The sequence below is a fragment of the Salvelinus sp. IW2-2015 genome, linkage group LG27 (genome assembly GCF_002910315.2).
Source record: "Salvelinus sp. IW2-2015 linkage group LG27, ASM291031v2, whole genome shotgun sequence".
Lineage (NCBI taxonomy): Eukaryota > Metazoa > Chordata > Actinopteri > Salmoniformes > Salmonidae > Salvelinus > Salvelinus sp. IW2-2015.
Window position 1 is genome coordinate 11,202,631 of NC_036867.1, and position 9,926 is coordinate 11,212,556.

Below are 9,926 nucleotides of genomic sequence, written 5' to 3' on the forward strand. Positions count from 1 at the left end.
AGAGAGAGAGAGAGAGAGAGAGAGAGAGAGAGAGAGAGAGAGAGAGAGAGAGAGATTGCTCGCGCGTGCACTGATTTAACGGTATTAAAGCAACGGCTGTTTTAAAAGTCCCTAGTTGCAGTTTTTAAAAAAGTTGGATATTTACACACCAAAAAAATAAGGTGACCCCCGAAAGCCAGATGGAGATGGGCATTTGGTCTTTATATTACTATAGCATAGTGTTGCAGCAAATGTAGGGCTACCCGTCACAAGGAAAAGTGTCACCATGATGAGATGATAGGTCAACATGCATTGTGAACTGAGTTTCATACTGAGATGGGCTGTTCGTCCCCACCCTGAGCGTTGATGATTCGTCATGCAGATGCCGTAGCGAAGTTCGATTTAGACATCGCATATCATTTAAGTTCCATTTCATGCCGTGCTGTTCATGTAAATAATTTATTATAATTCACCGGTTTCTCGCAGTTATTTATCCCGGGAAAAGGGAGTGCTTTTGGTCCGTAAATCTCGGCAACCGGGTTCCCGCCATTCAACCGTAACACACACACACACACCATAGAGTGTGTAACGAGGTTCCCTGAAACACACACCCACCTGAATGTGGACAGAGTTTCCCCTGTTGCTGTCTTTAATGAAGAATCACGTCTTACATGTGCACACTTACAAGCTGCCTGGTTCACATTAGAAAGCCCTGCTGGCTGCTACCTGAACATTGGACCAATTTGTATTGTTCAGGTCTGCCAACTCTGTGGCTGTACACTAGTGGTTTGTAGCTGGTCTAACCACTAAAGAGTGTGTGTGTGTGTGTGTGTGTGTGTGTGTGTGGCTGGTCTACGAGGCCCTGCCAGCTTTTTAATGGGTTTGGGATGAAAGGGTCCCAGAGAAAAATTAGTCCCTCGTTCAAACGGTACAAAAATGTCCAATTACTGGACGTTTGCAGTAAATGGCTATTTGACTTATGGCTGGATGGCTGGCTGGCTGGCTGGCTGGCTGGCTGGCTGGCTGCAGAGTCTATGGCTGCTGTGTGCTTTGGCTAGGACAGACTACAACGCAGAAGAGGAATTATACTGTATGGAAAAGATTGTTACTGAAACAAAGAAGTTGAGGAAATCCAATGTGTTAGGTTATGTGGGGGAACCCGCTTTAGTCTTTAAATAGCATGCAAGATTGCGGGGGGTGATGGTTTAGTGTGTGTGTGTGTGTGTGTGTGTGTGCATGCAGTGTATGCAGCCAGTGAATGTGTAATTACAACACATACATGTGGAGGTTTAGTCCTAGCTAGCTATAGCTCTTGTCTGGTATTATTTAACCGAGTCTCCTAGTTAGTAGCTTCCCTCTGTCTCTGTGGAGTGTTCCTTTAGAAAGAACAATATGGAGGGAAAGTCTATTAAAGTCTTAAAACAGCTGGTTAGAACACACCCACGGGTCTGTGGTCAATAGACACCTGTCCACCAAGGGTCAAATCCATGATTTAAAGGGGAGGGCTAAAGCTCAAAGCACTTCAAAGCCTTTGCGGTCAATGTATTTAAAGGGGAGTAGACAACAGCAACTGTTACCTAAAGGACATGGGGACCTTGTAAGTGTTTTCAGAGTGAAAGGGCAGTATGACAGCCTATAGGACTGTGTGACTGTGGGAAGAATATGAGTGGTTTAGTAAGGTGGCTGTCCCAAACTGAACCCTATTCCTTATATAGTGCACTACTTTTGACCAGAGCCCTACCGATCCAGGTAAAAAATAGGGCACTAAATGTGCCATTTGGGACGCGGACGTTTGTATTTATAGATGTCATAAACTCAAGGTTCCATTCTGTCTTATTCTATTCTATAAGAATAAGACTCCCTTCCTGCTGGCTCTCTGCTCTGATCTCTCACCCAGTTCATTTGCAGCAGGCTATCTCTCTCAATCTGTAAATGAATGAATCATGTGTGTCAGTCTGCAAGCGCTGTAGCAGTTTGGGTCTGCCACTTCTAGAGCAAGTCTCAGCTTGTAGGGTKCCCCCCCCCTCTCTCTCACTCTCTCACTCACTCACTCACTCACTGTTTTTCACAGTCTGTCAGAGTGGAATGTGGCTGAAAAGTCCTAAAAGCACTGCACAGACAGCAAGCCTCTCTCTCTCTCTCTCTCTCTACCCCTCCTCTTCCTCCCCGCCCCCTCCTCTCCCCTCCTTACGACTCTCTTCCTCCCTCCCTTGCCCTCTTGATATAACATGGCTGTCAGGGCCATCTGTCAGTCAGCTGTCTGTCAGTGAGTGTCTGAGTGAGTGGTCCACAGAGGAAACCCGATCCTTCCCATAGTCCTTTGTTTGGCACTCTCGTTCCCACACTCACCAGGCAGCGAGCAACCGTCTGCACTGCCATGGTCCGCAGATATGTCCCCCCCCTCCAACCTACATCCTAAACGGCACCCTATTCACTATATAGTCKACTACTTTTGACCAGAGTCAAAAGGTAGTAGGCCCCGGTCACTCTAGTGCACTATATAGGGACTAGGGTGTCATTTGGGATGCAGCCCCAAACACTTTAAGCCAAATTATCACATAGCCGAATGAGCTTTCACTTTCTTTGACCCCTCCCTTTCAACTTGACTGATTCATGGAGTTAGGGGTAGGAGACATTGTGGTTGTGCACCACTAACTAGATTATGCTGGGATGCAGCCGGGGGTTTGGAACATAGACAGACAGGGAGACAGGTAAAGATAGAGACAGGGAGACGGAAAAAGAGACAGAGAGATGGAGAGAGAGACAGGTAAAGAAAGATACAGAGAGACGGAGAGAAAGATAAGAAAAGAAAGACAGAGACAGGTAAAGAAAGAGACAGAGACGAAGAGAGACAGGTAAAGAAAGAGACAGAGACGAAGAGAGACAGGTAAAGAAAGAGAGAGAGATGGAGAGAGTGACAGGTAAAGAGAAAGACCGAGACAGGTAAAGAAAGAGACAGAGACGGCGAGAGAGACAGGTAAAAGAAAGAGACAGATTGACAGGTAAAGAAAGAGACAGAGAGTGAGACAGCGACAGAAAGCGGTATAGACAGAGGGAGCAAGCGAGAGACCGAGAGATGGAGAGAGAAAGAGAGACAGAGGGAGAGAGACCAAGAGATGGTGAGAGACCGCGAGAGCGAGACGGAGAGAAAGACAGAGGGAAAGGGTTTTTCACTTGGTTTACAGACAGCAGACTGATCCAATTCATTTGCTGTGGTGGTTCTGGTTTATCTTTCTCTTCAGTTTTGGGATTCTGTTTCTTTCCCACCACGTCTGTCTGTGATCTGGTTGAGATGTCTGTCTGTCAGAAGCACTGTGCTGTCTGGAAGTCTGTAAATGTAATGCAGAGGAAAGGAAAAGGCCTTGGGCTCAATTAGGAATCAATGTCTCGCTCCCGTTGTCCCACWTTCCCTATGAGACTCTAAGGGAACAGTTTGTTTTCAGTCCAACTTTTTTCCCCRATTGAATACAGTAGTCCAACATACGTGTTGTTCTGGCACGGACTGAGAAAGCGTATCTGTTGACAAAGTCATGTCGAGAAAGAGCGCGATTTCATTAAGAAATACACTATAGCAGCGGTTCTCGCAATGTTAACAAAGCACAAAGGGTCAATCTGTTTCCCAAATGGCACCCTATTTCCTATATCGTGCACTACTTTTGAAGGGTGCCATTTGAGACACATTCAATGTCTTCAAAGACCTTAACATTGGAGTGGAGTAAAAACCATAACTCAAATCATTGACCACTAATATAACCATCCGTCTCCTTGTCTCTCATCCACAGAAGTGGCACTGTGTGGAGGAGATCACAGGGAAGTGGCGTATCCAGAAGTGTAAGGGAGGTGGTCTGAAGGAAGGCCCCAGGAAGAGGGCCCGGAGCCTGAGGTCCCGCAGCAGCTACGACAGCCGGCAGAGGGACCCCTGCGACTGTGGCCCTGACAGCAGCCTCGACAAACCCTCCAGGTCCGACCGTCCGGGGCGTTCACACCGCCAGTTCCCACCTTCCTCTGGAGGACGAGGTGAGTAGAGTGGAGGGATGGGGGTGGAGGCTGGGGATGGGGATGGGGATGGGGCTGAGGGTGGTCCAGGCCAGGAGTAGTGTCCTGAGCCAGCTAGCTCAATGGTAGCTGGGTAGATGTTGTTACAGGGGCATAGAGAATGGAGATGGACAGTTATGGTAACATATATCCATCTGTGGACTTACCACTCTGTATTTAAAGCTGTGTATGGAGGGCTATGGGAATGACGACCATGTCCATGTCTGCCAGAGCCTAAGCTTTGATTTACTGTTCAGGATTACTCCGGCTCTAAAGAGACACATGCAGGGAAGAGACAGAGGCAAGAAAAAAGCCCCTGACATTAGACCACTGGTCTGGTGGATGTAGCCCCTGACAGTAGATCACTGGTCTGGTGGAGATAGCCCCTGACAGTAGATCACTGGTCTGGTGGAGATAGCCCCTAAACATTAGACATTAGATCCACTGGTCTGGTGGAGATAGCCCCTGACAGTAGATCACTGGTCTGGTGGAGATAGCCCCTGACAGTAGATCACTGGTCTGGTGGAGATAGCCCCTGACATTAGATCACTGGTCTGGTGGATGTAGCCCCTGACAGTAGAATCACTGGTCTGGTGGAGATAGCCCCTGACAGTAGATCACTGGTCTGGTGGAGATAGCCCCTGACATTAGACCACTGGTCTGGTGCAGATAGCCCCTGACATTAGATCACTGGTCTGGTGGAGATAGCCCCTGACATTAGATCACTGGTCTGGTGGAGGTAGCCCCTGACAGTAGATCACTGGTCTGGTGGTGATAGCCCCTGACAGTAGATCACTGGTCTGGTGGAGATAGCCCCTGACAGTAGATCACTGGTCTGGTGGAGATAGCTCCTGACATTAGATAACTGGTCTGGTGGAGGTAGCCCCTGACATTAGATCAATGGTCTGGTGGAGATAGCCTCTGACAGTAGATCACTGGTCTGGTGGAGATAGCCCCTGACAGTAGATCACTGGTCTGGTGGAGATAGCTCCTGACATTAGATCACTGGTCTGGTGGAGATAGCTCCTGACATTAGATCACTGGTCTGGTGGAGATAGCCCCTGACATTAATCACTGGTCTATGGAGATAGCCCCTGACATTAGATCACTGGTCTGGTGGAGTAGCCCCTGACAGTAGATCACTGGTCTGGTGGAGATAGCCCCTGACATTAGATCACTGGTCTGGTGGAGATAGCTCCTGACATTAGATCACTGGTCTGGTGGAGATAGCCCCTGACAGTAGATCACTGGTCTGGTGGAGATAGCTCCTGACATTAGATAACTGGTCTGGTGGAGATAGCTCCTGACATTTGATCACTGGTCTGGTGGAGGTAGCTCCTGACATTAGATCACTGGTCTGGTGGAGATAGCCCCTGACAGTAGATCACTGGTCTGGTGGAGATAGCCTCTGACATTAGATCACTGGTCTGGTGAGATAGCCCCTGACAGTAGATCACTGGTCTGGTGGAGATAGCTCCTTGACATTAGATCACTGGTCTTGTGAGGTAGCTCCTGACATTAGATCACTGGTCTGGTGGAGATAGCCCCTGACAGTAGATCACTGGCTGGTGGAGATAGCCTCTGACATTAGATCACTGGTCTGGTGGAGATAGCCCTGACAGTAGATCACTGGTCTGGTGGAGATAGCTTGACAGTAGATCACTGGTCTGGTGGAGATAGCCCCTGACATTAGATCACTGGTCTGATGGAGATAGCCCCTGACATTAGATCACTGGTCTGGTGGGAGTAGCCCCTGACAGTAGATCACTGGTCTGGTGGAGATAGCCCCTGACTATAGATCACTGGTCTGGTGGAGATAGCTCCTGACATTAGATCACTGGTCTGGTGGAGATAGCCCCTGACAGTAGATCACTGGTCTGGTGGAGATAGCTCCTGACATTAGATAACTGGTCTGGTGGAGATAGCCCTGACATTAGATCACTGGTCTGGTGGAGAGGCTCCTGACATTAGATCACTGGTCTGGTGGAGATAGCCCCTGACAGTAGATCACTGTCTGGTGAGATAGCCTCTGACATTAGATCACTGGTCTGGTGGAGATAGCCCCTGACAGTAGATCACTGGTCTGGTGGAGATAGCTCCTGACATTAGATCACTGGTCTGGTGGAGGTAGCTCCTGACATTAGATCACTGGTCTGGTGGAGATAGCCCCTGACAGTAGATCACTGGTCTGGTGGAGATAGCCTCTGACATTAGATTCACTGGTCTGGTGGAGATAGCCCCTGACAGTAGATCACTGGTCTGGTGGAGATAGCTCCTGACAGTAGATCACTGGTCTGGTGGAGATAGCCCCTGACAGTAGATCACTGGTCTGGTCATTTGGAATGTTGTGCCACCACCTAGTGGAAGAAAGAGCCACTGCAACATTTTGCTCATGGAATTATCACATTCAATTCAGTTCAATATCTTTATTGACAGGAAAGGGCAATTTGTTTCCTGATTAAGTGACAGGACAAGATCTAATGACATACATACACAATTACACATACTGAATACCAACATACATGGGTAAAGAAATGAAAAAGTCTGTTAATCAACTCTCTGTGATATTTGGTTATCAATTAGGCTACAGGCCTCGTTTCGTCCACACAAGATCCACCAGATCTCTGTCCGTGGAGTTTGAAGGGCAGATCTATGACATTGACCTTGCGGCAGACGACCAGTCGGCGGTCCAGAGACGTGTCATCAGAAAGCGCCACTATGAACAGGAGGACCAGGAGTTGGCTCTGGAGTCAGAAGACGGGTCAGAGGAGATGCTGGCGGACGATACCAACACCGTGGGGTACCCCAACTCGGTCAAAGTCACACACAAGTATGTACCCCAACATATACCCCAGCTCTACCAAAGGCACACTTGGAAGACATACATGTAGTTCCTACCAAGATCATTTTTGGAAGCCCTGTCTGTTTGACTTGCTTTGGGGGGGTTGGCCTGGGTTGTAGTTTTTGGCCTGGATTGTAGTTTTTTACTTGGGTTGTAGTTTTTGGCCTGGGTTGCAGTTAAGTTGCCTGGCTACCCATCCACATGGCTCCGGCCAAACGCCACGCCCACTAACGTTTCTTCTCCACCATGAGTCTGGATTTCCTTCCTCCCCGACTTGTTGAGAATGTGAACACATTCTGACCGTTCTAATTGGTCACAGAAACCGATGGGTTGGGCAAGAGCCGGCCTACACGAAACATGAATCAGCACAAACAAGTTGTAGGACAGCAGGTTTAGACCGATGTACGGTGCAATCGCTAGAGCAACTAAATTAAATTCATAATGAGTCGTCAGGCAAGCAGTTAAGCCCTTTGTCACTAATATATTTGTAAAATGTGGTTGGTTGGTTAGTTGATTCCTCTCTGTCCTCTCTCTCCTTCTCCGTCCCTCTCACAGGTGCTACATCCTGATGAATGACACCGTCCACTGTGAGAGAGAGATCTACTCTTCATCCAGAGCCTGGAAGGACCATAAGAGCTACGTGGACCAGGAGGTTAGTTGGTGTCTGCATCTCCTCTCCTCCTCCATATCTCTCCTTCTCCTCCTCCCCATCTCTCCCTCTCCTCTCCTTCTCCCCATCTCTACCCTCCCCATCTCTCCCTCTCCTCTACTTCTCCCCATCTCTCCCTCTCCTCCTCCACATCTCTCCCTCTCCTCCCCCATTTCTCCCTCTCCTCTCCTCCTCCCCCATCTCTCCCTCTCCTCTCCTCCTCCCCATCTCCCACCTTGCCTACCCTGCAAGTTGAAGTAGATGTTGCTTTCCATTACAGATAGAAGCCCTGCAGGACAAGATCAAGAACCTGCGAGAGGTCAGGGGTCACCTGAAGAGGAGACGACCTGACGGGTGTGACTGTGGCAAGAACAGGTCAGTAATGTACCTCATTGAGGGTCCCCAAATATGTGTACTATTCTTAAATATAGAAAAAATGAAAATCTGCACACTGGTATAATGCTCCCAAAGTGACAATAATGACTATGACAGAGGGGACTCTAAGAGTAAACCCTACTATAGTGCATTGTCATATCTGCTGTTGTCTGTGTGGCCATCTCTGTCCTTTGTTGTGACCCTGACAATTGTTACGTAGTCTGCGTTTACACAGGTAGCCCAATTCTGGTCATTTTACACTTGTTGGTCTTTTGATCAATCAGATCAGATTGGGCTGCCTGTGTAAATGCAGCCCATGAGTCATCAGTCCTTTATTATTCATCTTGACTCTCCTGAGTTGAAGCTTTCGTGGAAATGAAACAAAACAACCGGCATATTTAGTTGCTCTTCCCTCTCTACTAAAACCAGCTACTATAGCAAAGGAGAGAGAAACAGAGAGAAGGCAGAGAGGTTGAAGAACAAGAATGATCAGCTCCATCCCTTTAAGTGAGTTCGTCCTCTCCTTTAATTCAGTCTGTCCGTGTTTGCCACACATCGTCCATCGCCCGTCCCTGTTCGTCTCAACCATATTAACACTTGTATCTCAAATGGCACCCTATTCTCTATATAGTGCACTACTACCCTATAGGCCCTTGTCAAATATAGTGCAATACTACCCTATAGAGGGAATAGGGTGTCATTTGGGATGCACATGAGCCTGCAGTCTAGAAGTGCTCAACTGACCAAAAGAATTTCATAGATGTACTGCATCTTTAATACTCCATGAGTTTGATACGTTTTATTGCCAGTGTGGCCCCATTTGTCTTGTGCGTTATCCTGTCTTGTGGTACATCTGCATGGTACTTGCATGGAGTGTGCATGCTCTCCAGTCAAACCCAGGCCTGCCTTTCAGTGCAGAGATCTGGAAGTGATCGTCCCAAGCAGCAGCATGGAAACAAAACAGTGTCTCAGTGGAAGGAGGGAAACAGCCCGTCCCTCTAACACAGCCATCGCCTTGCACCAGGTGGTTGAGTCTCTCACTTTCCATCATTCGTGCACTATATAGGGAACGGGGTGCCATTGGGCATGCGCAAGGAGGCACAGGGAACGGATTAGAATGCCAATGCGAAGCAGCTGTGTTATGTAGTGACCTGTGTGCTTAGGAAAATGGGGCTAGGGAGAAGGGCAGAGGCTAGAATGGCCCAGAGAAAATTGATAATGTGGTACGAGAGGAGCTAGAACCTGTCATGTTCTTGGCTCCACCAGACAGGAGTTTGGGAGTTCCCGCCGATGGTTCCATCCATCGCCGTGGTAACTGACTGGCGTCATGGAGAGGGCACTGCGAGGGCAGAGAGGGTGATGATATCACTCTGTTGGGTCGTTACTGTAATCTGACTGGTGGGTGTGTCTGTCCGTCATGCAGGGAGGTTGCCCAGGAAGTGGATGGGAAGACCCAGCTGTTGAACGAGATCAGGAGGAAGAAGAAGGAGAGGAAAGAGAGGAAGAGGCAGAAGAAGGGGGATGACTGTAGTCTACCTGGTCTGACATGTTTCACTCACAGCAACGACCACTGGCAGACTGCCCCCTTTTGGAACCGTACGTTACTATGTTACTACACCTAAAAGTAACTGCACTACTTAGTTACTACACCTAAATGTAACTGTACTAAGTAGTTACCTCACCTACACATGTACTGCACTAAATAGTTACTACACGTGTACTGTACTAGGTAGTTACTACACCTAAATGTAACTACTAAGTAGTTACTACACCTACACGTGCATTGTACTAAGTAGTTACTACACCTACACAGGTATTGCACTGTTGTTACTACACCTACGTGTACTGTACTAAGTAGTTACTACACCTACAACACCTAACATGTATACTGTACTAAGTAGTTACTAACACTAAGTGTACTGTGCTAAGTAGTTACTACACCTAAATGTAACTGCACTAAGTATTACTACACCTACACGTGTACTGTACTAAAGTTTCTACACCGTGTATGCAAAAGTAGTTACTACACCTACATGTGTACTGTAT

General features: G+C 47.9%; 1 protein-coding gene across 3 annotated transcripts in view; it reads left to right on the forward strand.

The window, feature by feature from the left end:
• sulf1 (sulfatase 1) overlaps positions 1-9,926 on the forward strand; it is a 50,718-nt gene that overhangs the window by 27,284 nt on the left and 13,508 nt on the right. For 2 of the 3 annotated variants that reach the window (XM_023972807.2, XM_023972809.2), the window contains exons 10-15: positions 3,762-3,996; positions 6,598-6,844; positions 7,412-7,508; positions 7,786-7,880; positions 8,310-8,387; positions 9,304-9,476. In XM_023972807.2, the coding sequence (XP_023828575.1) occupies positions 3,762-3,996; positions 6,598-6,844; positions 7,412-7,508; positions 7,786-7,880; positions 8,310-8,387; positions 9,304-9,476 (925 nt within the window). The remainder of the gene's footprint in view (positions 1-3,761; positions 3,997-6,597; positions 6,845-7,411; positions 7,509-7,785; positions 7,881-8,309; positions 8,388-9,303; positions 9,477-9,926) is intronic. The other variant, XM_023972808.2, reaches the window with a different exon arrangement.